This window comes from Calypte anna, chromosome 3 (assembly GCF_003957555.1).
Source record: "Calypte anna isolate BGI_N300 chromosome 3, bCalAnn1_v1.p, whole genome shotgun sequence".
Taxonomy (NCBI): domain Eukaryota; kingdom Metazoa; phylum Chordata; class Aves; order Apodiformes; family Trochilidae; genus Calypte; species Calypte anna.
The window spans coordinates 13928211-13954286 of NC_044246.1; the positions used below are offsets into that span (position 1 = coordinate 13928211).

The following is a 26076-nucleotide window of genomic DNA, read 5'->3' on the forward strand; positions in this document are numbered from 1 at the left end:
GCCTGACACTCACTCTCAAGAGCAGGGGTGTATGGAAGAGAGGGCACTCGACGCCTTCAAGTACACTGAGCACAGGGCTTGTCCTGGCTCTGTCCTCCACAGGTATGTTTGTGGGGTTGCTCCTCACCCCTGTGTCTTGGAATGCAAATGTGACCTGATGGGAGGCTGGAAAGGGAGCCAGGGGACTGTCTGAGCAAGGGGGTTAAGAGGTTGAGGACTTGCTGGGGACCTACAGTGGGAGCTGGGGCTCTCTCACCTGTTTTGGGGTGAGATATTTGCTTGGGGACAGGCAGAGGCCTGGTGGGGTTTCTGTGCAAGAGGGTTGGCAGCTGTGCTTGCAAAACCCCTGTTAATCCAGGGTTTGGGGCATCTCATGTCCACAGATGCACTGGCAAGCTGATGGAAGGGGATTTGGGTATATTTTCTCTAGAAACCAGGTGGCTCCCAAAGCAGGAGCTACCATGCCCTGAGCTGCCTGCGAGGGAGCTGTGCTGAAGACCGGGTGGCACTTGCAGGGTTGGTGGGGCTCTTGGTCTGTGCCTAAGTACCTGTCATGCTGTGCTGGCTTTTCCAAGCAGCAAATACCCTTCCCATCTCTCTCCGCATCCTGCCGGCTGTGTTTCGTCTCCATCGTAGCTGTAGGCTCCCCAGCCTGCAGGACCACACAGGGAGAAGGAAGCGAGCTGTGCCCAGATCCAAGCGGGTAGCTGTGACAAAGGGACGGGCATCTCTTCCTTTAACTGGCGCCGGGGCTGTAAGGGACTACAGATCCCAGCATGCAGCTCCCTGCCCGGCTCCTCCCACACCCCACCTGGCAGGGATGCCGTAGCCGGCAGCGGTGTGGGTGGCTGAGGGGCATGCCCCGGGGGGACCGGGGGCTGAGTGCCGGGAGCCCCGCAGCAGATGAAGCCCTGGAGAAGGTGCCGAAGCATCCCATGCTGCGCCGCCCGGAGTGGAAAAGGACAAGGCAGGCCTGTGGCTTCTCCAGGGCGGCTAATCCCCCTCTACCCCAGGAAGAGGGCCGTGGGGGGACGGGAATGGGGGAGGGAATGTCCCTTCTCGGTGCTCCTGGGGCTTCGTGTATGGGGAGAGCAACGGCAAGGGTGGTGGCACAGGTAGTGATGGGAGGAGAAGGAGCAGCGGGTGCTGGGGAGGGCACAACAGTGCCAGAGACGCCCTTGGTGTTCCAAGGTGACACAGGAAAGGGCTGCAAAAGGTCCAGGGAAGTGGTAATGGGAAATGGTGGGGGTTTTTGCACATTTCTGGCCGGAAAGGCTGCTGAATTAAATGTTCTTTTGCGCTGCCGTGCCCCGGGCACTGGAGGGAGGTGGGGAGGGCAGGGAGGGTGGACGCAGCCTGCCGAGCTTACGCTCTGCTCACAGCCGGAGGATTGGGGGCAGAGAGCTGCGGGCTCACAAATCCCTTAAGAGCCTGCTGAGGAGCGGGCAGGCAGCTGGCGCCGGGCAGCCTGGCCATCTTTGGAAAGCAGTTACCCTTTTGGAAGGGAGGCTTGGTGTTCCAGGGCTAGCAGCTTATGGCCGTGTGTCACAGCCCCTCACCTGAAGGGCTCTCAGCCACAGGTTTCCCAGGCTGCTGTGCCTGCTCTTCCCATTTGCTGGCTCCATTTTGCTATCGGGAGTGTGGAGCCTTTACCTGTCAGCACGGCTGAGGGGTTAAAACCAGCACTGCCCCTGCCTCACCCACATCCTTCACTCCTCCATAAAATCTTCTGTTGCCTTTCCAGGTGGAGAACAGCCACGAGACTTTCTGGGATCTGCTCTAACCCTTCCCACAGAAGATGACAGCAAGAGATGGGCCTCAAGATAGGTAATGCCAGGCTATGGGGGCACATCCAGGATAGCAGACGGGGGGACTCAGCAGCTGACAAGCTGTCCCTTAACCATTATGCTGTCTCCATCAGCTTTTCCATAGCAAATTGGCTGTAAACAGTCCCTGGAGCTGGGACACGCCTGGAGAGCATGACTCCTCAGCTTTGGCAATGGCGTTGTGCATCTGGGTGACACATGCTGAGGAGCAGCCAGTTCCCCCTGCTGCCTTTGTACACTCCTGGGGAGGGCCTTCCACAGCCCCTCTGCAGCATCACATCTCCTCTGGCAACACAGGCTGGCAGGGGCTGTGGGACAGGGACACTTGGAAATGGTGCCTGACCTCTGCTCTGCCCGGAGTCCTGCTCCAAAACACTCTGTCCCTTCCACAGGTACAAGGCTGTCTGGCTGATCTTCTTCATCCTGGGCCTGGGAACACTGTTGCCATGGAATTTCTTCATGACTGCCAGGGAGGTGAGGGCATCCCTCCCACTGCTGCCCATGGCACTAATCATTCCCTGTCACCTCTAGGGACCATGCTGTAATGGTGACAGCACGGCATGGCATAGAGCCCCAACATTTGCACACCAGAGGCAGAAGCTTGGGTGACCTGGGTGGGACAAGTGGCACTGAGGTGTCAGGAGGAGCCCTGGGCTGGGCATGAGGCTGGAGGGACAAGGATGGCCTTAATGTGCTGTGAGGGGCGGGGCTCATAGCACCTCAGCCCCACCAGGTTCCTTCCCTCACAGTATTTCATCGGCCGCCTCGTGGACCCAGACATGAGCCACTCCGGAAACGAGACCAGTGGGGCCCCTTCCTACCTACAGTCCATGTTTGACAACTTCATGACTCTCTGCGCCATGGTGCCCCTCCTCATCTTCACCTGCCTCAACTCCTTCATACACCAGAGGTGAACCTCTTTCCTTGCCCCTGCCACCTACGTATGGCCACCCAACCCTGGCCCATCCTCCTGCCCCAGCACTGAGCTAAGGTGTAGCCTGTTCAGTCAAGTCAAAAGCAAAACACTGGTCCTTGGCTGGGATTCCCATGGCAGAGCTTAGCCCCAGCCTCACAGGGTGGGTTTGTCTTACTGAGACCCTCTCTTTCAGGATTCCTCATCAGATCCGCATCTCAGGCAGCCTGGTGGCCATCGGGGTGGTGTTTTTAGTCACAGCAATTATGGTGAAGGTCGACATGGAGCCTCTTCCCTTCTTCATCTTTACGATGATCAGCATCATCTTCATCAACTGTGCGTGAGGCAGAGGGGGGAAGGAAAAGGGCACAGCCTCAGGGCTAGGGACCCTCATTGGGAGAGCTTAGGAGGAGGGGGACCTGCCTTGTCTCATAGGGCAGAGGCCTCAGCTTCCTATTGGGGTGCAGTCCAGCCTTGCCTTTGATTTCTCAATTCTGCTCATCTTTCCCCTTCACAGCCTTCGGCGCGATGCTGCAGAGCAGCCTCTTTGGGCTGGCAGGGCTTCTGCCTGCCAGCTACACAGCTCCCATCATGAGTGGGCAGGGCTTGGCAGGCACCTTTGCTGCTCTGGCGATGATCTTCAGTATTGCCAGTGAGTAATATCTGCTGTGTAGGTGACAGTGCCTTCCCAGAGTGCTGCTGTCAACAGTATGTGCTGGGGTCACACTCCAGGGTCTGGTGGGAGATGGCAGCAGGACCTTGCTCCTTTCAGCCCCCGTTATCTTCTTCCTTCTTCCTCCCCATCTCCTCCCTTCCTCTGCTCCCAGTTGGTGCCCAGCAACCTGAGAGTTTCATCGGTTACTTCACCACGGCCTGTGTAGCGATTGTGCTGGCAATCTTCTCCTACATCCTTCTGCCTCGCCTGGTGAGACTTTGTTGTCCTTGTGGGGAAAGATGTGGGGGACACGGGACCTTTATGCATCCCATCACAAAGGTGTTGGCTAGCACCCCGCTACCACCCCAGCCTTGGCTCCTACCACCCACCTCCTCCTGGGTCAAGACAAGCTCTCCCCTTCCTGTGGGAGCTCTCTGGGATACCTCCCACCTTGGATACCTCAGTATCCTTGGGGTACTGTGGAAATGGTCCTCTGGGTGATCAGGAAAACATGTATTGTGTATAAGTGAGAGGGATACTTTCACCATATTGCATTTGCCCATATTGAACATACCTGCTATTACCACACAGTCCCTGGCAGCCTTTTTCCAGCATGAATGACTTCTCTGTGGCTATCTCTCTGCAGGATTTCTTCCGATACTACTCCATGAAGGACAAGACAGAGTACCGTGTGTACAACACAGAGCTGGAGACCAAGAGAGACCTGATTAAGAAAGGTGAGGGGCTGAGAGGAGGAAGAGAAAGGAAAAAGAGGAAGAGCTGAGAGGAAGAATGAGACAACAGAGGGACTAAATTAGATTCCAGCTTTCTGGGGACTGCTATGCCCTACTTTTACCTCTCTCTGCAGATGAGCCCAATGGAATGGAGCAGAATAATTCGAAGATCATCCCTGTACACAACCCTGATGAGAAGCCCTCGGTCACTGTTATTTTTAAGAAGGTCTGTGAGATGCCAGCAACTCCTGCCTTGTCCCTCATATCAGGGGATGGGGCAAGAGTGTAGGAATGCACAGGGAGAGGAGACCAGCCCTGCGCTGGTCTCTTGCCTTGTGTCTGGTACCAGCCTCTTTCTTTTATCTGCCTAGCTCTGGGTCATGGCTGTGTCTGTCTGCTTTGTCTTCACTGTCACCATTGGTGTCTTTCCTTCCATCACAGCTAAGGTGTCCACTGTCCTCGGAGAGGGAAACAGGTGGGGTAAGTATAGACAGGGATGGGGTGGGATATGAGGAAACTGGGAACAAGGTAGATGGCAGGAAAAAAAGTCGGGCTTGAAGTAGCAGGACTGCCTGAGGGAAAGACAGACCATTGTGATGATGTGGACATTAGCCTGTCTGAGAGAGCATTCCAGCTTTTAGTGGAAAACCAGGAGAACCCAGACCTTAAAGATAGTCTCTGTGCAATCATCAGGAGGGTCTGGTGCACCCTGGGCTCATCAGTGACTTTCTCCCCCTTCTGCAGGTCTCTACTTCATCCCTGTCTCCTGCTTCCTACTTTTTAATGTCTTTGACTGGACAGGACGAAGTCTCACTGCCCTCTTCACATGGGTAAGCATGGGGCAGGGAGCAAATACCCAGACACTCCTCATCCCCAGGCCCTTCAGCTGTGGCTGTCACTGGGGCTGTCATCCATGGCTTGGAGGAAGGAGGTGCAGACCTGGCTCCTGCTTTAAGTCCTCAGCAGAGGTTTATGTGTCAGAGTCAACAACCACAGTATTTTCCTATCCTCTTTCCCTCCCCTCTTTCAGTATGGCTTGGATGAAGCTGGCTCCTCCACCTTAGCCTCTCTGTAAACATACCATCACTCCAGCTATGCAAACAGCCAGGCAGGATGGTGGCAGGGAAAGAGGGTGAAAGACAGGACAGCCCAAAATAAAATGTCTGGCCTCTGGACAGGACACAGCTGCTTTAAAGAGCCTTGTCCTGGGAGCAGGGCAGAGACATGCCACGTGGGTCACGGAGATATCCCCTGCTGTGTCCCATTGCTCTCGTCTCCTCTGCCTGGCTCAGAGCTGCTAGGGCTGAGGTTTGGGAGCTGTGATGGGGGGTGGGCAAGGAAGAGGGCTGTCCTGTTTGTGTTTCTTCCTGCCCCTTAACCCGCCCCCCAACTATTATTTCCCCCTGTATTGTTTAGGCTGTTTGTTTTGAGAAGCTCCTCAGCGCCTTGGGGTCTGTCTGGGCCTGGTTTCCCCACAGCCTGGAGCTGCTTCTTTCTCCCTTGGCCATCACTGCTGGCTGCCCTCAACCTTGGCCATGAGCCGCATTGCCTGGTGTCCAGGCCACAGCCTCTGGTGGGATGACCCAGCAGGAGACAATTCCAAAACAAGGCTGGGTGGAAAGTCTGACTGCATGTGGTTTGGGCCTCATTTCCCTGGTTGGGGCCCCGCTTGCTCCTTTTCTCCTTCTCAGGCAGGAGAGGCTGCTGCTCCTGCCCGTTATCCCACAGACATGGCCTAACCTCAGCTTTCCCCTGTGCTCATGAAGTGTCCCGTGGCTATGCCAGCCCAGGCAACTCCCAAGGCAGCTGTGGGTCTTTCCTGACGCCAGACCAGTGAGACTCAGTGCCACCTGAGACCCCAGCACCCCACTGAGGAGACTCTAGACAGAGCCAGGCATGTCTCAAGGCTGCCCCGGTTCCAGCTGCAGGGACAACACAGGAGGATGGTGTCTCCTTCGTCTCACCCTCAAGCCTTCAGAGACTCTGCTAGAATCTGAGAGGACTTTGTTTTGGTCTGTGCCTTTCCCAGCACTGTCCAAAACATCCCCAGCATAATTCCTTTCCTGGATTGCTGGATCTTGCCCCACTTCGCTGGGGGATGGCGTAGGAGGCTGAAGAGTTGATTAAAACCCAGTTTGCAGTCCCTGAGGTGCCAGAGGGAATTTACCTCAGCCACCCTTGTTCTTTGTGGTGGTTTGCTGCAGGAGGAGACCGTGTGAGCATGCATGAGGCTCTCCTGCCTGCTGGCTGTTTTCAGGAAGGGCTTAGGAGTTGCTCACAAGCCTAGCTCAGTGTTTTGGGTTTAGTGCTGCTGCTCTCCCAAGCTGGCTGGAACAGGATTCCAGGGTAATAGACCTAGCAGGACCTCCTTACCACAGCAAGTGGTGATATTGAGATAGGTTGCAGCAGAGGAAGTTTCTCAGCAACTTTGCCCTCTTTCCGTGGCTCCTCCTGGTGCAGTTGGGACAGCCTGTGTATAGCCCCTGCCAGCAGGCCATGGAACCCACTTCTCAGCTGCTCAATGATGTGTTTTTCTCCCAGCCCGGGAAGGACAGCTGCCTCCTCCCAGTGATGGTGGCCCTCCGTGTCATCTTTATCCCTCTTTTCATGCTGTGCAACGTGCAGCCCCGTAAATACCTGCCTGTCGTATTCTCTCATGACGCCTGGTACATCATCTTCATGATCTTCTTCTCCATCTCCAATGGCTACCTGGCCAGCCTTTGCATGTGCTTTGGGCCCAAGTAAGTAACAGCTGGGGACAGGGGCACTGGTTACACCCACAGATGCCAGCCACAGCACAACTGGAGTCTGGTTCTGCCCAGCTTTGGAATCTGGAGAAGGGGCAGAGGGCAATCACCACACCACCTTGGGGAATACAGTCCTAGTGTCCCGTCTTCCAGTCTTGTGCCTCCATGCCCCTGAGATGAAAAAGCTGTTGTTGGGGTTCCCCATTTCCCCTGCCTGCCATGCTGGGGAAGGGGCTGGGCACAGCAGGGATTTGGAGGGGAGCAAAGCATGGCACAGCATCCACAGCAGTGTCAGCAACAGTGCCCAGTGCAGGAACACAGGCACCATGAGGAGCCAGGCTGGGGCTTGGCCTGGTGGGCTGCAGTGCATGGCGGCAGGAGCCCAGGCAGGGTTGCCCTGGTGCTAGGAGCTTAAGGACAGCCTGCCTCATGCAATTTTCTTTCTCTATGAGCCCATAATGTACACAGAGGCTCTTGAAGCCAAGGTAGATTCTTGCCATTCCTCTGCTACAAAGGAGCACAGCTACTGGCTCCTCTATGACCTCCTCCCATCCCGCTGTTGAATTTGTGGCAGGGCACAAGGGCACCTGTCCCTAAGGAAAGGTCTGACGCTTGTTTCTTCCCCAGGAAAGTGCATGCCCATGAAGCAGAGACAGCTGGAGCCATCATGGCCTTTTTCCTGTCACTGGGCTTGGCCCTGGGAGCTGCTATCTCCTTCCTGTTCCGAATTCTAATCTAGCAGAGGCACCCGGAGGGTGCAGGGACACCGAGAAACAGCATCCTCCTCCAAGGCCTTGGACACCTCGGCGCCGTGGGGAGATAAGACCTCACGCCTGCCCCTGCTAAATCACACTGCCACAGCAGATGTTACACCCAGGGACGGTTCCACTCATGCAGGGTTGGCCTGACTCCTGCCTTGCTCGGCTGTGATGCCTTCAGGCCTACGTGCCTTCTCCTTCCCCATGCTGTGTGTGTGTGTGTAAGACCCCCAGGATCTCAGAGAGGTCCAGCCACCTCCCATGCTGTGTAATTTTCCCTGCTCAAGGCCGAAAGCCATTCTCAGCCTCCTCCTCTCTGACAGAGTTGAAGGCCGTTATCCAGTGTTATTCCCTCTCTTTGTCTTGTACCCAAGGCACCCAGGGACTTTCTCTCCTCTCCTTCTAGGGGGCTTGGAAACATCCCACACCACTTCTGAGATTTTTAACTGGGGAGAGCCCCAGCCAGTCTTGCCATCCTTGCTTTCCCCTAGGCATACATCCTTCTTCACAACAGCATCCAAGGGACAGACGTTGTGTTCCTCCCTCATGAACAGTGTAGCCCACTGTGGCAACACTAACAGAGGAGGGGTTTACAAACCCCAACTTCTCCCCTTCTCCTTGCTTGTTTTTGTTTTTGTTTTTGCTTTTGCTTTTTTTGTTGTTGTTGTTGTTTGGTGTTTTTTGGGGGGGGTTTTTTGGTTTTTTTTTGAGTGTGTGTGATTTTTCTAGTTTTCTTTATGCTTCTGGTTGTGTGACTGGAGGTCCCACTGTAGACTGCAAGAGCAGGCAACTCCCTTCCCACCCGGGCTGCCTTCCCTTCCTGCAGCGGGAGGCCTGGCCTCTCCCTTGGCTTTCTTATGTCTGTATAAATGTGTCTGTACAGTTGCCATTTTCTATTAAAAAAACAAAAAAAACTAAAAAAAAAACCAAAAACCAAACCAACACGCCTTGAGGGATGTGTGTGTGTCTCTGTCACCCCAGGTGAGAGGGCTACGGAAAGGGCCCAAAGGAGCAGGCATCGGCATTACCAGCATCTTGCGGCTCTCCGCTACGGGGTGGTCGGCCAGCGTGGGAAGGAGGTGTTGCAGCGGAGCCTTTTGGGGTGCAGTGAACTGTGGAGCTTTCCTTGTGCCTGGGAACAAGTGTAGTGCCACCTCCTGTTCCTGGATGGGAACTACACCCCCACTGCCAGCAAGTCTCCCCCCCCCCTCCCCCAACACCACCACCCCTACGCCCCACAACACTGACGGATGTCCCCTAATCCCACCCTCGGGCTTCCTTAGCCGGTTCGGCTTCGCATCACGGGGGATCCAAGCCCGTGTGCTCGCAATGGGGACGGCGGATACCCCCCGATCTGTGCAGACCCCAACTTTGCCGGCCGGAAGAAACCCCTGGACCACTTCCCCTCACCCCTGTGGAAGGCTCTAGAAGCCTCAGTACCCCTACACATCCACACCCACAACGGTGTTCCTCCGCCGCTGGTCGCGGGAAGGAGTCCCCTCCCATCCCCCTCGGGGCTTCCCACCGCCCCTCGCCGCGGACCGCGGAGGACCCCCGTATCGCGGCCCTCCGCTGTCCCCGGCGAGGGGCGGCGAGAAACCCCGGCTTGGAGCAGGCCCGGCAGCGGGGTGAGGCTGAGGGCTGCGTATCCGCCTCCGCCATGGCTGCCGCCGTTAAACGGCAACGCCGGTGGACCCACACACAGCGCCGCGTGGTGGCGACTGGGGTGGGGAGTCGAGGCCACTTTAAGGCGGAAGAAGACGGCGTTCGGCTTGACCCCCGTGCCTATAAAAGGCAGCGGGTGGCGGGCGCAGCTCTTTTCCCAGTCTCTCACGCCCGACACGGTAAGGTGGTTTCGCTGGGCTGGGCCTGCTGGTCTCGACCCCTGCCTCCCTCCCCTCAGCGTGCTCATGGCCTGTGCTTGCCTTGCAGATGCCTGAGGAAGTGCAGCACAGGGAGGAGGATGCGGAGACCTTCGCCTTCCAGGCGGAGATCGCCCAGCTCATGTCCCTCATCATCAACACCTTCTACTCCAACAAGGAGATCTTCCTGCGGGAGCTCATCTCCAATGCCTCAGACGTGAGACCTGCGGGAGTGGCCTTCTATCTTCTGCCGGGGGGGCTCGGGGGCTGCGGCTGATGTCCCAGTAGGGGTGCCTGGGAGGAGGCTGGTGCCTGGATGGCCTGTGAAGCTTGTGCTGGGGGAGGGAGGTGGCTGCTGAGGAAGAAGGCCATGGCAAGCGTCATCCTCTTTCATAGGCCCTGGATAAGATCCGCTATGAGAGCCTGACCGACCCCTCAAAGCTAGACAGTGGTAAGGACCTCAAGATTGACATAATTCCCAACCCCCGGGACCGCACGCTCACCCTGGTGGACACTGGCATTGGCATGACAAAAGCAGATCTCATCAACAACCTGGGCACTATTGCCAAGTCTGGTACCAAAGCCTTCATGGAAGCCCTGCAGGTGGGTTGCTTCTGGCTGCAGGAGTTCCCTAAGGCCTGGGCCGTTGCGTTTCGCTGGGGTATTACATCCTCTGTTCTGCTGCCTTTTTTTGTCGTGGGAGCTGTTGGTTTACCTGAGTATACTTCCCCACTTTCCCAGCAGCAGGGAGGAGACGAGGGTAGGGCTGGTTGCCTGTTGGCACTTGCCTCTTTTTCTCTGTGTGCTGACCCAGTTCTTTGCTGCTGTGGATCAGTTGCAAACATCCTGTCTCTTCAATGGTCTACCAGTCTTTCTCTGATTTCACAGGCTGGTGCAGACATCTCCATGATTGGGCAGTTTGGTGTGGGTTTCTATTCTGCTTACCTGGTGGCTGAGAAAGTGGTTGTCATTACCAAACACAATGATGATGAGCAATATGCTTGGGAGTCATCAGCTGGGGGCTCCTTCACTGTCCGGATTGACCATGGTATGTGTTGTACAAAAAAACAAATGTGAGTTTGCTAGAAGTACCCCTTTTATTCTGGTGCCTGTGTTTGTGCCCTGTCTTGTTAGTCAAGCTTGTTAATATTGGGTATCAAGTAGCATGTAAGCTTGAGGAGCTTGTCCTACTTGCTCTTTGTCCCTTAACACTGTGCCTTGAAAGACCAATGTTTTTTTCCTCATGTTTTAGGTGAGCCCATTGGACGGGGCACCAAAGTGATCCTGTATTTGAAGGAGGACCAGACAGAGTACTTGGAGGAGCGGCGTGTCAAAGAGGTCGTGAAGAAGCACTCCCAGTTCATTGGCTACCCTATCACACTTTATGTACGTAAGCAAAGGACTCTGGGGACCTATTGGAAAGTTGAGGCAGGGTTGGATGGTGTTGGGAGCAGGAGCCTAGGAAAGGGCAGAGTGTGGTCTCTAAGGTTTTCTTCTGTGGCTCTTGGCTGCTTGGTATTGAGCAGTGGTGCTCGCAGCTTCTGTGGCCAGAGATGATTTGAGGCTGGGGGTTCACTGGGAGGAGTGTCCAACTATGCTTCTGGCCTTTGATCTGTGCAGATGAAGGTCATCTAAACTAGCCATGGAGGGAAGAGTGTTTCCTCCCCCCTTGTCTCATCTTCCCAGATACAGCTTTTGGTTGCATGACCTGTGGACAGACTCTTGAGGGCTGTTTTCAGGAGAAGCCCTGGTTTCAGTTTTTTAATTTGTTGTGCTGTAGAGGGCACTCATTTCTCTAATTTGAAGCAAAAGGATTCCTGGTAGCAGTTGCCTGGGGCTAAGCCTGACTCTTGCTTGTCCATTTTTCTATAGCTGGAGAAGGAGCGTGAGAAAGAGATCAGTGATGATGAGGCAGAGGAAGAAAAGGGTGAGAAGGAAGAGGAAGAATCAGCATCCCAAGATGAGGAGAAACCCAAAATTGAAGACGTGGGCTCTGATGAGGAAGAAGAGGAGGGGGATAAAGGCAAGAAAAAAAAGACCAAGAAAATAAAGGAGAAATATATTGACCAGGAGGAGCTGAACAAGACCAAGCCTATTTGGACCCGCAACCCTGATGACATCACCCAGGAGGAGTATGGCGAGTTCTACAAAAGCCTCACTAATGACTGGGAGGACCACCTGGCTGTTAAGGTGAGTGCTGGGCCACCCTGGCTTCCAGGGGGAGATAAAGGGCCTCTTCCCAGCCTATGCTCAGAGTCACCACGTGATTGTGTCTCAGTACAGGACTGAGGGTTCCCAGCCAGGTGCCTCAGCCTGCACTGTGACTCCTGTACAGGTGGAGGGGTTGGCACTGCCAGCCTGGAAGGAGGACATGAGGGTGCTGGACCTCAGAGAAACATGACTTATCCATCCAGGCCTGCTGGATGCTAGGCACACAGCCTGGGCACACAGAGGGCAGTGGGGCTGGGGCAGGGGAAGTGCAGGCTGCTTGGATGCTGGAGGCCCTGCTATGCACCCTGCCAGCTCCAGTGCTGGGGAATGGCAGTTCATCCTGCCCACAGGGCATCTTGGAGGGTAGAGCAGGAGGGAAGCACTCTGGCAGCTGTTTTTCCTTCCTTGCTGCAGCACTTCTCTGTGGAAGGGCAGCTGGAGTTCAGGGCCCTGCTCTTCATCCCGCGCCGTGCCCCCTTTGACCTCTTTGAGAACAAGAAGAAAAAGAACAACATTAAGCTGTATGTGAGGCGTGTCTTCATCATGGACAGCTGCGACGAGCTCATCCCCGAGTACCTAAGTAAGAACCCCCCTCAGCCTCCCAGTACAGAGCAGCTGGCTGAGGCACTAGCTGGTATGGGCATACAGCAGTCAGTGTTTCAGTTCCTGTGACGAAGCTCAGACCTCCTAACCAGAGTCCTGTTTTCATTTCCCCTACTCAGACTTCATCCGGGGTGTTGTGGACTCGGAGGACCTGCCTCTGAACATCTCTCGTGAGATGCTTCAGCAAAGCAAGATCCTCAAGGTGATCCGCAAAAACATTGTGAAGAAATGCTTGGAGCTCTTCTCTGAGTTGGCGGAGGACAAAGAAAACTACAAGAAATTTTATGAGGCCTTTTCCAAGAATCTAAAGGTGAGCTGGGCACCCTACACCAGGAAGAGGGAGGGGCCCCTGATCCCTCTGCCTGAGGAACAGACTGGCCCCTGTGTTGTTTCTGTGTGGGTATCAGGGTAGAGGGGGTCTTGCAAGTGCCCCAGGGAGCCTGTGTGGGCAGCTGGCCCTTCTGGTTACCCTAGGCCTGGGGCTCAAATGGTTATGAGGTGATGGGAGATGGCTCTCCATGTCTCTGGGGTGGCCAGATGCATGCAGGTCCCAGCCTGGAGGCTTCATGCATCTCTTCTGCCCCCAGCTGGGCATTCACGAGGACTCAACCAACCGAAAGCGCCTTTCGGAGCTGCTGCGATACCACACGTCCCAGTCAGGAGATGAGGTGACTTCACTTTCAGAGTATGTGTCCAGGATGAAGGAGACCCAGAAGAGTATCTACTACATCACAGGTGAGCCAGAGGTCTTCCATGCACTGGTGAGGTTGGAGGCAGGCTACCTGCCTACCAGCCCTAACTTAAGTTTTTTTGGGAAAGTCCTGCTGCCTTCAGCAGGCTCTTACTGCTGAAGCACAGCCCATCCCTGGGCGCTGAGGAAAGATCACCAGACTGCTGCTAGTTTTATGCTAGGGGTTCTGAGTGACTTGGTGCTGTTTGTCCTGCTGTAACCAGCTCTTACATCTTGCATGACATCTCACTTCTAACCCTCACAAACACAGGGGAGAGTAAGGAGCAGGTTGCCAACTCAGCCTTTGTGGAGCGTGTGCGGAAGCGTGGATTTGAGGTGGTGTACATGACGGAGCCCATCGATGAGTACTGCGTGCAGCAGCTCAAGGAGTTCGATGGGAAGACCCTGGTATCAGTCACCAAGGAGGGGCTGGAGCTGCCTGAGGATGAGGAGGAGAAAAAGAAGATGGAGGAGAGCAAGGCCAAGTTTGAAAACCTCTGCAAACTTATGAAGGAGATCCTGGACAAGAAGGTGGAGAAGGTGAGATGGGCAGAGCTCTTAGGTCTGGAGGGAGGAGGGGTGGGCCCTCCGTGATGCAGGAAAGGGCCGTGGCTCAATGCATGCCTCTCATCTCCTGCAGAGGAGCCGCTAAAGGAGACTGGAGGTCCCAGCATGCACTGCACCATCTTGCTCTAAGCAGCCAGGCTGCAGGTGAGGGGCACTGACCCAAAAACGTGCATTGATGGGAGCGGGTAAGTGCGGGACATGAGCAGTGGGCGCTGAAGGTGCTGGCTGAGCTGTCCCAACTAGTCTGTAGAGCAGTCCTGGAGCTGCCTACCTGGAGGATCTCTGCTGGCTTTGACTTGTCCCCAGGTGAACCTGGGCTATCATGTGCTGTAGTTGGGTTGAATACAGGAGGTGCAGGGACCTTGCTCAGCAAACCTGTGGTTACATTGGCAGGTTACTATCTCCAACCGGCTGGTCTCATCTCCCTGCTGCATTGTCACCAGCACCTATGGTTGGACAGCCAACATGGAGCGCATCATGAAGGCTCAGGCTCTGCGGGACAACTCTACCATGGGCTATATGATGGCCAAGAAGCACCTGGAGATCAACCCTGACCACCCAATTGTGGAAACCCTCCGTCAGAAGGCTGATGCTGACAAGAATGACAAAGCTGTCAAAGATCTGGTGGTGCTGCTCTTTGAGACTGCTCTGCTGTCCTCTGGTTTCTCCCTGGAAGATCCCCAGACCCACTCCAACCGCATCTACAGGATGATTAAACTGGGGCTTGGTATGTGTCCATGCAGCTTCTCAGGCCTTGAGCAGGTCCTGAAAGCAGGTTAGCTGGTCTGGCTAGAGTGTAACTGTCACGAGGCAGGGTGTGTGAACAAGACATGCTGGTGTGGTGTGCAGAACTGGCTGTGTCCATAAAAGTTGGCTGGGTCCAAGTGCAAAGCAGGAACTGAGGTACTTCAGGAGGGCCCAGGGCTCTGAATTTTTGACTGCCCTGTCCTCTACAAAGCCAGGAGCCACCACCAGGCTGCTCAGATTACAAGCTGAGGCTTTTTGTTTCTTCAGAGTAAATGTCAAAAGTGTGTCATGGCAGATATGACCCATCTGGTGAAACCCAGATGTTTTCTCCAATTGGGACATGCTGTGGCTTGGCCTTAACTATTGGATGATGACAGCCCTGCCCCTCAGGCTGTGGGCAGGAGCAGACAGACTGTACTCTAGGAGAGGCTGTACCTCTAGGATCAGGTGTCATTTGGAGGCCTTAGCTTTTCCTTCCTCCCCTCTTCCAGGCATTGATGAAGATGAGGTGACTGCAGAGGAGCCCAATGCAGCTGTGCCTGATGAAATCCCCCCTCTGGAGGGAGATGAGGATGCATCCCGCATGGAGGAGGTAGACTAAAGTAGGAGGAAGCCTCTTCCCTCACCTGCCAGGCCTCTGCCCGATATCATGTCTGCTTAGGAGGAGGTCTGCTCCCACTGGCTGCTACTGACTCCTTGGTGGTGTCTGTTTTGGTTTTGTTTTGTTTTTGTTGGGGTTGTTTCTGGTAGAGTGCAGGGCACAATTCCCTGTTTGCCAGTAGTGAGTGGTTCAGGCAGCCCGAGGCCTGTCCTGTGTCTTTCTGCTTTTGTTAGGAACAGCTGATGGGGGGTGGAGGTGAGGGAGGCATCAGGCTTCTTCCTGGGGTTTCCCATGTTGTCAGTAGGCATTAAACACTGCCTTTGTTCCATTGGGGTGGGAGAGCCCTTTCTCTGAGCTGCTACCTCCCCAACCCCCCAAGGTAGGATAATGTATTTCAGTTGGCTTGGTTATTTTAGTTTGATTATTCTTCTGTTGTTTTGCTCTACTGGAATTAAAGTTATCAAAGATTGTGGTTTACATGGAGGGGTCCCACATGTTTCATGCCTACGATACGGAGGAAGGGGTCTTGGCCTGTGCCTGGGGGCATTGGGCTGCTTGGGGGCATGGGGCTGCTTGTGTCCCCCCTGGCTGGTTTGCAGAGCTTTGCTTTAGCTGATCTCTACTCCTTCCCTGCTCAGCCACCGTGATGTGGGGCAGATACCTAACACATGGTCTGCTGTGCTGGTAGGGTCATTACTAGCTGGGAAGCAGTTCTCCATCCTGCATACCCTGCAACCCAGAACAGACCTTTTCCATCTGCAATGTCAGGTGGGCAAGCTGTGCCAGGATGTGCGCCTGCACTGCTGCTGGCTGCTCTGATCTCAGCCTCCTGGGAGTGGGAGCTGTGGCAGAAGCCATCGTCCCTTTTCCCTTGCAGTGAAAGCAGGGGGTGGAGTGACAGCTTGGGACTCTACTCCAGCTGCCCCTATTCAGCTTTTGGACCAAACTGCTCTTGCTCTGTGCTCTAGACTTTACCTTTCCTCCCACCTCTAGCTTGTCCTTTCTGGGCTTTTGCAGCCCCGCAGCTTGGCAGTATCTGGCCAACCTCAGGGCTTTTGCCTCTGTCCGGGATGATGGAGAAGCTGGGGCATCACCTTTGATAATCTGCACCTTGCACCCTCCTCACAGCCCATGAGCAGGGTTTGCCTGGTCACCCTTGGCCACAAATGACCCTTGGGGCTTGGCAGGGGAAAGTGACACCAAGTTCCCTTGTTGGCTATTTGTCAGCAGCCGCTGGCACAAAATAGAGCAGGCTTTAGCCAGCATCCATCTTCAACAGGGAGGGAAGAGGAGGCAGAGGCTGCTGGAGTGCCTCACTGCACACTTGGGTGCTGCTGTTTGGGTGCAGGCAGCTAGGGCAGTGCTGCAGCTGAGCTAGCAAATGCCTTGGGTGGTTTTCTTTCCCTTGGAGAAGAGCATACCATTGTTTTGAGATTTCTCTCTGGAAAGGAAGAATGAATCAGTAAAGTCAGTTGTTCCTTTTAACTTTGAATGTTTTGTTGGTTGTTTTTTCACTCTTTGTTTTAAATCTACATTTAAATTAAAAAAGGGACCCTGTTCCAACCTAGCAGACAATTTTTCTTTTTTTTTTTTCTTTTCTTTTGATGAAAGGAAGAAAAAATCCGTTACATTTTCAGTCTGTCAGCAGATGGTGGGGGGAGGATGAAGGGCTGTGAGGAATCATAGGCACTTCCAGGAGCTCAGAGCTAGGAAAGGAGCACAGGTACAGCTGCTGCAGAGCAGGGTGCTCTGAAGCCCGGGCTCTGTGCAGCACCAGCTCAGTTACCCCTGGTGGCTCAGCTAATCCAGCACTGTGATAAGGAGGCACAAGGGACAGGAACTGCTTGGTTACTCCTGTAGCCCTCAACCAAGTCCCCCCTTTCTCTGGCTGTTAGGCCAAGGTCCTGTCTGACTTCAGATGCCACTGTGAATAGATTGTGTAGGCTACAGACAAGGATTATTTTACCAGGCCTCCTGTATGTAGTAATTGGATGCACCCCCTGCACCCTGAGCCTTCCTGGCTCTGGTGAGGTGGTGCAAGTGCATCCTGTAAAGGATTAGCTCCTCCAGGGCCTTGCTGCAGCACTGGTGGCCCTGTCTGGCAGGTGCTCAGGTCTCTGCACCATCCCTAGCTATGCAGAGTGCAGCTGCCCTGCCCAAGCTGCATCATGCAGGAAACCCAGGAGCCAGAGTGGGGATTAATAGCTCCTCCACCAGCATAAGCAGCAGTCCAAACCTGGCTGTGCTTTGTAGTCAGGCGTTTGGGTCTAACCCCTTGCCTTGGCACGTGTGTTTGGAAAGGAAAGACAGCTTTGTTGTCCCAGACAGACCAGGGATGCAGGAAGGCTTGGGAAATTTGTCCCCACCTTCCAGGTTACATTGAAAAAAAAAATTAAAAAGAACATTTACCCTCAGGGCACTATATGCAGCATATTTTTAATTTAATAAAATAAAAAGAAAAAAATTGCCTTTCAAAAGTACCAAAACCTGCTGGTTTGTCAGTCAGGTTGTGTTGAGGAGAAAAGGATTAACCAGGAACTCCCACGCTCTTGGGGAAGAGCAGGTTCTGGTGCTGTGTTACCTGCTGCCTGGAGATCAGGTGCCCACTCATTCTGTCTCATCCCCTGCTGCCTGTGGAGTGGAAACAAGGCACCCTGAGTGGGCTCTGCCCCACCTCTCAACTCTCCAGGCACAGCAGGGCCCTGGCCAGGCTCCAGGAAAGCTGGGGCCAGTGCTTCCAGTTGGCAGAAAGAAGAGGGGCTATTTGTGCTTCTCTGAATGGCAACTACAAAGCCCAGAAACTGTGGCACTGAGCCCGAGGCAGTGCTGGGGCTTCTGGGCAGCGCAGCCTCTGACCTGTAACAGCAGCGGATGTAACCAAAAAGCAGCCTAGAATGACACAGCAAGCCTTGGGAACTGTCCCAGTCAGCCTGGGTCTCTGCATAAAAATCAGAATGGGCCCAGGGGAGTAAAGAAAAGTATCTCAGAACAGGGGCAAGGAACTGATAGAACCAAACTGGGAGGTACTGGCTTTCACTGCAGAGCAGATCCTAGACCTGGGGTAGGACAGGCTGGTAGTCTTTCCCTTAGCTGTGCCTGTCCTACCTGGAGCACCTCTTGGGAAGAGGAGCTGAGAGCTCCCCTTACTGGGACAGGCTCAGCTTGGGATTTGCCTCATGTGGAGGCACTTAAAAATAGTGTTTTGCTTGCCCTTTCCTCCTGCTGAGCTCTGTAGTAGTATCAGATATGTAGCAGTAACAGAAATGGAGGAGCATTAGCCAGAGGCAAGGCAGTGCCAGGGAAAAGAGCTCCTTTGGAATACCCCACAATGGTATTCCCCCAGGATGTAAGCACCCAGGCCTGTGCCTTGGCTAGAAGTCTTTGACCTATTAAGGCAAATGGAGAGTTTTGGAGCTGTGGCAGCCTAGAGCATTCCCTGGGCTTGTTCCAGCCCCTTCCCCAGGAAAAGCAGGTGGAAAAGTGAGTCACTGGTCCAGCCTATCCATACCCCACCCTGCTCCTCAGTGGGTTCTGAGAAATCAAGCAAGCGCCCCCAAGTGGAAGCAGGACAGCAGGCATGGCTTAAAATGCCATGGCCTCCACTCCTTAGACCTTTTGTACAGGGGCCTCGCCTGGGGGGAGCTTCTTGCTGCGCTTCTTCATGCGGCTACGGGCGTAGACACGGAGGAAGAGGGCCATGAAGACGACTGCTACACCCAGCCCACCCACAACAGTGACTGTGTGTCCATAGATGAGGCAGGAGAGAAGGATGGCAAAGGCCTGGCGCAGTGTCATGATGATGGTGAAGACGGCAGCCCCGAACTGGTTGATGGTGTAGAAGATGAAGAGCTGGCCACAGGCAGAGCACACCGAGAGCAGCACGGCGTGGGCCATGAACTCGGAGTGCCGGGCCATGAAGCGTAGGGACTCCAGCAAAGCACCCTGCTCCAAGAGAGAGCCCACTGTGAAAAGGCAGGAGAAGACATTGACACCAAACATCATCTGCACGGGAGACATCTTGTAGGTGAAGAGGGCATCCTGCCAGTTGGAGGTGAAGCTGTCGAAGATTATGTAGCCGGCCAGGAGGACTACACCTGAGAAAGTGGTGACAGTGGACACGTGCCTGTTGGGAGCACTGGAGAGAAGGAACATGCTGACCCCCACGGAAATGAGGGCAGCGGTCAGGTACTCCCAGTACTCGTAACTCTTGCGTGACACCAGTTTACCCATCATCATCACTGGGATCACTTTGGAGGCCTTGGCCAGCACTTGGGTGGGGAAGCTGATATATTTGAGTGCTTCATACTGGCACCAGCTGCTGAGGATGTTGGAGAGTGAGGCAAAGGAGTATTTGTACATAGGAGCCCCGTGGCGTGGCTGCTTGGTCAGGGCGCAGTACAGACCGGCCACTGTGAAGGCCAGGATGCGGTTCATGAACACCAGGAACTGGGAATCCTTGAACTTCTCACCGGGGTCTGTTTCAGTAGCACCATATGTCCTTGTCATCACACGCTCCTGGAGGACACCCCAGGTGAGGTAGGAGGCCTGTGAAGCAGGATGAACACGGGGAGAATCAGGACCCGTGGCTGCTTGCCAAGATCCTTGTTCTTACCCTCCCTCCAGCACTGCCTCACCCCCTGCACCGCAGTGCTTCCCTGGGACAGGGGGAGATGAGGCCACTCTCCACCCCACCAGCCTGAGGGGACTCACTGTCCCGTGTGGTTACAACCAGGAACATCCTGTCCTGAACAAAACCTGCCCAGTTCACAGCCTGTTCAAGTGGAGAGAAGCCTGCAAAGCAAACAGCCTGGTGTACAGTGAGCAGTTGTGTTTTAAGCTGAACCAGACAGACAGGATCAGGGAATGGGACTGATGCACAACTGCAGTTTTGGTGCCAGCTCCCTGCGGCATGTCTTGGCAGTTTTCCCAGTGGCCTCTGCATTGGTTTTTGCTTCCAGCTCCCTAGGCACAATTCTTCCACCCAAATAAATTCTAGTTTCAACCCCAGTTGATGAAATTGTCCTCCAGGGATGATAAATGTTCAGGCTGTCACCTTCCCTACTTCTGGTGCAACAGTCCCAAGCCCCTCACAGAAGTGACACAGACTTCTCTCACCACACATCCCCTCCCAAGTAACTGAGACACAGAATGATGGAAGGGCTTGTTACTGCCCTTACAACAAGGCTGAATGGGTTGGGATGGTAGGCCAGAGTGGGAGTTTCCTGCTGGCCACAGGATACGTAGTTTTCTCTATCACTGTGCCCACATTCCTATTTTTAGTCCTCACAGACTCAAAAACCTGCCCTTTCTAATGACACTCAGGCTGAGATTTAGGGAAACTAAGATGAAAAGTTCCCATGTCTGTAGCTGAATTCAGTAATTCTCTCTGGTATTCAAATCCAATCCACCAAGGCAGGACTCATCAGTCCCAGAGGAGACTGATAGATAGGAGGGCTCAAACCATCTGTCTGCTCTAACATGAGGTACAGAACAAAGGCAGCCCTCACATCTGCTGAATCACAGAATTTTCCTTATCCATGACTGCAGAGGACTGTGATCAGATAGACAGGAGGTCCTAACCCAGATAACTTCAGCTAAACACCTCCACAGCCCTTAGAGGTGACACAGCAGCTCTGGTGGACTATCCTGGGTTAAGAGACTGTGCCCCAGCCTCCAGCATTGCCCCACCAAGGGCAGCACTGCATCCTTGGTCTTCAAGGAACCGACAGCCACCAACCCACTACCCACTTTCCTTCTAGAGTAGAATGGCCACACACACACACATGCACAGGGCCCTTACCTGTAGACCAGCAGCACAGAAGAGAAGCTTGAAGACCTGTCGGGCTGTAGAGGACTCTGTGGGCTCTGCTCGTGATGGCAGGGAGCCATCTTCCTGGTGTACAGACTTCACCTCAGAGCCGAACACGCATGATTTGATGACAGGAAAGCAAATGCCTCGGCCTGAAGAGGGTAAGGGAACATAGAGACAGAACTAACCACAGCCTGGGTATCACAAGTTGCACCAGTTGGAGAGCTGAAGCCTCCCTCCTCACTAGCCTCTGCTGGCATGAGGGCCTCAGAGGAATTTGTTTCAGTGTAGCACCTAGACAGCTCTGGGATGCAGCTCTGCAAGCAGCTCACTCCTGGTCTGACAAAGCCAGTCAGGCAGACGATCTGTCAGCACTGAACAGGGTGCAGAGAGCTCACAGGAAGGCAGGATGTGAAAGGGAAGCTCCAGCCCTTACCTGTCTCCAGGTAATTCCTTCTCTTGAAGTACTGGATGAGAAGGAATCCTGGCACCACAATACTTGCATAGCCAGCAGCGTTAACAAAGAAGCGGAAGAGCCAGAAGTCACCCCACGAGTCCTGCAGGGCAGGGGCCATCTCTTCACCGGCAGCCATGGCAGGGAGGGAAGCCAGTACGAGGGGAAGGCAAAATCTGTGGGGAGGCAAAGAGGCAGGTGGTGGGCAACTGGCACATGGCCAGCTCTGTTCCATGTGTCTGTGCCACCTGGCCTGCCCCTCATGGCCAAGCAGCACCCAGATCCCACAACAGTGGCAATGACTATGTGGAGTAGGAAAAGCCCTCTGAGTTGAAAAGCACGTTTGTGCTTTATTTATATTTGTTTCTGTTAAGGGTGTCTTCTCTGGCTTAGGAGCATGAGGACTTAGATGAGCCTGGATTTCCAGGCTAGGAGAGACTGATTGTACACTGTTGTAACCACATGGTTTTGACAATGCCCTTACTCCAAATTCAAGGAGCACCTCACACCTCATCTTTTTAGGTTAAACTTTAGCACAGCTCCTGGGTGGAAAAAATAATAGGTCATCGCATGGAAAAAGTGACTCCTACCTAGCAGCTCACATTTTAAGCCTGTGGCCCCAGGCCTTCCTCTTGAGAGCAAACAGTTCAGAACTTCCTCCTCCAGCTGCCAGCCTCCCCCACCACCCCAGGCAGCCCTGCAAAGTGGTGCCAAGGCATTCTCCACAGTTCAGAGGAAATTACCAAGGCTCTCCCACTAGGCAAGACGCAGTCAGAAAGCAAGGCTGGGAAGAAACTTTCCTACCAGCTGGCTGATTGGGATTTTACCAGGACTATCTACAAAGTTACAGCTGATATTTTTTTAGCTATAGCCCTAGAGTGTGACCTAGCTATCTTTAGAACAATTTTAATACTCCCTAAAGTTTTTCCCTCCACTGGCCTGTCCCCTCACAGAGGCAAACCTGCAATATTCAGGGGCCACACAAACAAGAGCACCAGGTACACAACAGCAGAAGCCATCTGTCAAGGACTTCTACACCTCAAGCCACCTGCATCCTCCTCTTGCACAGCAAGCTGTGGATTCCTGCATCAGGGTAGGAAGTTTCCTTGGTCCCTGCCTCAGTCTCTCCAGCAGAAAAAGCTTCCCAGTTGCCTTGGGGACCAGGTGGATGCTGTGGGGCTGGCTACATAAACTCGCACCAGAAGCAGCTCTGGGCTCCTGTGATGGGAAAGGCCAGAGATGTTATTGCCCCCTCTTCCCTAAAACAACCGAGTCATAGGAATTTAGGCCCTGTGAAGTGTACCTGGCCCCAACATTCTATGGCTGTGACCTCTAGTAGCGCTCATATGAAACTCAGAGACTTACAAACTCAGAGCTCTTAAAGGCAAGAAAGTCCCTTGCCATTTCATGAACAGGCAGACCTACCCACCAGCCTCTTGTGCCCCTGGGAAAGGCCTTGGAGGCTTTCTTATCCTCAGCTGCTGTGGCCAGGAGGCTGAAGTCCAACAACCTGACCTAAGCTGAGGCTGTTTCTCCCAGAAAACTCCCTTCTGTGACTTAAAAGGACACAGAAATTCCCAGCCTTGAGAGAAGTGCAAATAGCTGGGGGTGGGTTTCTGCACCTGCTTCCTGTTCCCCACTTTCCCCTGTAGAAAAGGCCTGACCTCTTCTCTGCTGCAAGGGCATCACAGCAGGCTGGAGGAGTGCTGCAGGATGCCAGAACAGGGCTCGGTGCAGGCACCTGGGGCTGAAGCTGCCCACATGCAGTCTGTATTGAGTAACCCTGGTTGAGCACAACAGCCCTTTTGCCACAGAGAGAGGATGTAGAAACACCACTTGCTTTTGCAGAAATCAGATATAAATGGCAGGATTGGTTGCTACACTCATAGGCCACGTCTTCCTTCAACTTGACAGGGACCAAAATCAGCATCACTGTGCCTGCTGTTATCCCACTGCCCCCACAGTCCTGGCATGGGAGGAGAACCAGCTCTGCTCTCCCACAGCGACCGTGGAGAGGAGGCTGTGGTGGGACAATGGCTCTCTCTATGTCTGTGTTAGCAATTCCCAGGCCCGGAGAGCTGACTCTGTGCAGCAGGTCCTGCCCTCCCCGCCAAGGCTGGGGAGGAACAGGGACAGCAGTGTTACAGGTAGAAAGGGGGAGGCTGCGCAGGGCAAGCAGGCGGCACGATGAGGCATGAAAGGAGCCTTAGTCTGGGGCCAGCCGAGCAGCCAGGGAGCTAAGGGAAGTCGGCTGCTGTTCCAGAGGGGCAGCTCTCAAATGCACCACTCCAGAGCCAGGCTGGGCCACAGCACTCTCTCTGCCTGAGTTACAAAATTCTGCTCCCGAGCCAGAGGTCTGGAAAAAAAAAAAAAAAAAAAAAAAATATCCTGCTTGCAGCCTTGCAACTCTCAAGCATACATCTCACACCTCGCAGGGCTGAGGTCAAACCCAAGCCTGGAACTCAGTAGTCCATGATCCCCCGCTAACAGCTCAGGACAGACTCACAGAATGGCTGGGTTGGAAGGGACCTTAAAGATCCCAACATTCCAAGCACCCTGTCATGGGCAGAGACACCTCCCACTAGACCAGGTTGTTCATCGCCCCATCCAACCCGGTCTGTATCGCATGTCTCCTCCTGCCCCTGCCCGCAGCCGGCTCAAAGCCTCTCCTCCCCAAAGTCTACCGCCTGCCCAGAGGTGCTGGTAGGGGCGGCCGGGCTCCCGGATCCTCCCTGGCCGACCGTAGGGGCACGCCCCGCCGCAGACAGGGCCGGGGGGTCTCCGGGCGTGAGAGGAGCCCGCTTCCTGCTCCAGGGCTTTGCTGCCCTGAGGCTCCAGGCACCGGCGGCCTCTACCCGGGGATCTCGCCCGCGGGCCCCGGCACGGAGAGCGGCAGCGTCCCGCTGGGTGCGGAGCGAGCGGGGCCCTACGGACGCTCTCCCCGCCACGTCCGCAGGGAGCGGGTCGGCAGCGCGAGGGACTCTCGCCCATCCCCTGCCGAGCGGAGCTGCTACCGCCCGCGGCCCGGCCCGACCCGGCCTCCGCGACCACCCCACCACTCTCGTTACCCACCTGCGCCCGGCCCCGCTCCCGCCGGTTCCCCTCGACTCCGCTACCGGCGGCGGCGGAACCACCGACCGGCGGGAGCGCGGCAGCGCCTCACAGCGCCCCCTGCCGCCCAGGAGGTGCCGTCTGCCGGGCGGCCGCCGTGCCCGCGCCTTGACCGGCCCGGCCCGATCCGCGCTATGGTCCCGCCGGGCGGCTGCAGAGGGGAGCGGGGAGCCGGGAGCCGCCGGGGTGCCAGGCCGTGCCCGCCTCCTGCCCACCGCGCCAAGGGGCCAGCATCACTTCCCCCGTGCGCCAGAGCGGAACACACTGATTCGGGGAGGGGAAGTCACCGGCCCGAGAAGCCCCTGTTCTAAGATGAGCACGAGAGAGGTTTCCACGCCTGAGAGCCGGGCCCGGCCCTCCCCCATCCCGGGCGCGCTGAACCCCGCCTTGCCGCTCAGCTCCGGCCGGCCCTGACGTGGGGAAAAAGCTCCCTTGCAGCTCAGAAACCCTCAAACCCCATCCCTGGCCGGCCCCCGGAGCTGCCCCGGGGATCCCGGCCCTCCCCCCGGCACCCACCAGGGCCGCTGCCAGCAGCGGGCGCTGCCACGGGGCTGCGAGGCAGCATGGGACCCTCAGCCCCGGCCCAGCAGCCCCGTGCCCCCATGCTAGCCCCGGGCAAGGCTGCAGAGCGGGCTGCATCCACCAGGTGGCCATCCAGTAACATTTTGCAAGACATCTTTAAAAAAAAAGCAAAAAACGACAACAACAACTGAGAAAAACAAACAAAAAAAGAACAAAAAACCCCCACAAAATTCCTTCTAAACAATGCGGATCACTTGCTTCTGCCTTCCCTCCTCCCCCTCTGCACCCTGGCCTCACCACACTGCTCTGCCCCGCAGCACCCATCACTCTCACTCTGGGCACCCCAGGGGTGTCCCTGTTGGGGATGTCCCCTGTTAGGGTGGCACCAGAGCAGTCCCACTGTGTCCCACTCCTAGCAGGTGCTGGCTGGAAACCGAGCCATCCAGGCCAGGGCTGCTGAAAAGACCAGGCAAGCTCCAAAGGTCTGAGGGGAAGCCCATGATGCCGTCCTGGCAGCATTCCCTTGCTGTCTTTCCAAAAAGGGAGGAGGAAGACAACGGCTCATTGCAGAGCAGCTTGGGTATTGCACTGTCTGGGATTTGACTCAAACAACAACAGCTGCTCTAAGGCAGCAAGTGGGGAATTTCCCTGGCTGAGGTGGGGTCAGGCACACTTGGGTATCTCCGTTCTTGCAGCACCTTCAGCTGCTGCTTTCCTAATGCATCTCATGTGCTCCTCTGGCTTGGAGAGGGGGGCAAGGAAGGTGGTAAGCTGAACAAGGGATGTGGAGGTATGTGGAGATAACCCATCCACCTCCTCTGCTTTAGGCCTGTGGGAATCTAAACCCAGGGAAGGCTCATGCCCTAAGTATTTTAAAGCCTTCAGAGCCAGAAGATGGGGCAGCATCTTTCAATCCTCTGCTAACAAGAAAAGTGTAGCCCAGTAAGGCAGCAGATGCCACGCATGACAGCAGAAACAAGGATCCACAACCTGGTCTTCTGGCACCTCCTATGTTCATTCTTCAGCTGTGATGCCAGGCACTCAGCAGGATGGCACAGGAATGGAGCACCACGCTGGGATCCCTCAGCCTTGGCCGTGAGTACTGGAAAGGCTCTGAAAGTGGGGAGTCCCTATGCTCCCACTCACCTTCTGCCATGCAAAGGACCCAAGGGAGCTGGTGGGCTGGGGAAGCTCCCACAGCCCTCAGATCCCTGGGGTAATGCTCA

The 26076-nt window shown here is 55.1% G+C and overlaps 3 protein-coding genes across 13 annotated transcripts in view; 2 read left to right on the forward strand and 1 right to left on the reverse strand.

The window, feature by feature from the left end:
* Window positions 1–8530, forward strand: part of SLC29A1 (solute carrier family 29 member 1 (Augustine blood group)) — a 33486-nt gene extending 24956 nt beyond the window's left edge. For 6 of the 11 annotated variants that reach the window (XM_030447112.1, XM_030447113.1, XM_030447120.1 and 3 more), the window contains 12 exons: window positions 1745–1827; window positions 2219–2300; window positions 2576–2736; window positions 2936–3075; window positions 3257–3391; window positions 3567–3664; window positions 4041–4131; window positions 4263–4354; window positions 4500–4608; window positions 4873–4958; window positions 6670–6869; window positions 7503–8280. In XM_030447112.1, coding sequence (XP_030302972.1) covers window positions 1799–1827; window positions 2219–2300; window positions 2576–2736; window positions 2936–3075; window positions 3257–3391; window positions 3567–3664; window positions 4041–4131; window positions 4263–4354; window positions 4500–4608; window positions 4873–4958; window positions 6670–6869; window positions 7503–7614 — 1335 coding nt within the window. In that variant the 5' untranslated portion in view covers window positions 1745–1798 and the 3' untranslated portion in view covers window positions 7615–8280. Of the gene's footprint in view, window positions 1–7; window positions 103–811; window positions 972–1744; window positions 1828–2218; window positions 2301–2575; window positions 2737–2935; window positions 3076–3256; window positions 3392–3566; window positions 3665–4040; window positions 4132–4262; window positions 4355–4499; window positions 4609–4872; window positions 4959–6669; window positions 6870–7502 lie in introns of those variants that run through there. The other 5 variants (XM_030447111.1, XM_030447115.1, XM_030447119.1 and 2 more) reach the window with 4 other exon arrangements.
* An 842-nt stretch (window positions 8531–9372) lies between these two features.
* Window positions 9373–16439, forward strand: HSP90AB1 (heat shock protein 90 alpha family class B member 1). The gene is made up of 12 exons (XM_008495582.2): window positions 9373–9477; window positions 9566–9712; window positions 9892–10098; window positions 10384–10543; window positions 10748–10881; window positions 11368–11685; window positions 12121–12286; window positions 12429–12619; window positions 12897–13044; window positions 13311–13579; window positions 14000–14333; window positions 14845–16439. Exons 2-12 carry the CDS (start codon window positions 9566–9568, stop codon window positions 14952–14954), a joined length of 2184 nt encoding a protein of 727 aa, XP_008493804.1. The 5' UTR covers window positions 9373–9477; the 3' UTR covers window positions 14955–16439.
* Window positions 16440–17373: 934 nt separating this feature from the next.
* Window positions 17374–24335, reverse strand: SLC35B2 (solute carrier family 35 member B2). Its single transcript, XM_030446609.1, has 4 exons — window positions 24290–24335; window positions 21200–21393; window positions 20755–20915; window positions 17374–19499 (listed from the first exon to the last, which is right to left on the reverse strand). The coding sequence occupies exons 2-4, from the start codon at window positions 21354–21356 to the stop codon at window positions 18561–18563; spliced, it is 1257 nt and encodes a 418-aa protein (XP_030302469.1). The 5' UTR covers window positions 21357–21393; window positions 24290–24335; the 3' UTR covers window positions 17374–18560.
* Window positions 24336–26076: the final 1741 nt, after the last annotated feature.

Coding starts and splice junctions, on each gene's coding strand:
- HSP90AB1 (XM_008495582.2), top strand. CDS start 9,566: ATGCCTGAGGAAGTGCAGCACAGGGAGGAGGATGCGGAGACCTTCGCC. Junction 10,882..11,367: donor GCTACCCTATCACACTTTAT/GTACGTAAGCAA, acceptor ATTTTTCTATAG/CTGGAGAAGGAGCGTGAGAA. Junction 14,334..14,844: donor GATGATTAAACTGGGGCTTG/GTATGTGTCCAT, acceptor CCCCTCTTCCAG/GCATTGATGAAGATGAGGTG.
- SLC35B2 (XM_030446609.1), bottom strand. CDS start 21,356: ATGGCTGCCGGTGAAGAGATGGCCCCTGCCCTGCAGGACTCGTGGGGT. Junction 20,916..21,199: donor AAGGAATTACCTGGAGACAG/GTAAGGGCTGGA, acceptor TACCCTCTTCAG/GCCGAGGCATTTGCTTTCCT. Junction 19,500..20,754: donor TCTGTGCTGCTGGTCTACAG/GTAAGGGCCCTG, acceptor CCTGCTTCACAG/GCCTCCTACCTCACCTGGGG.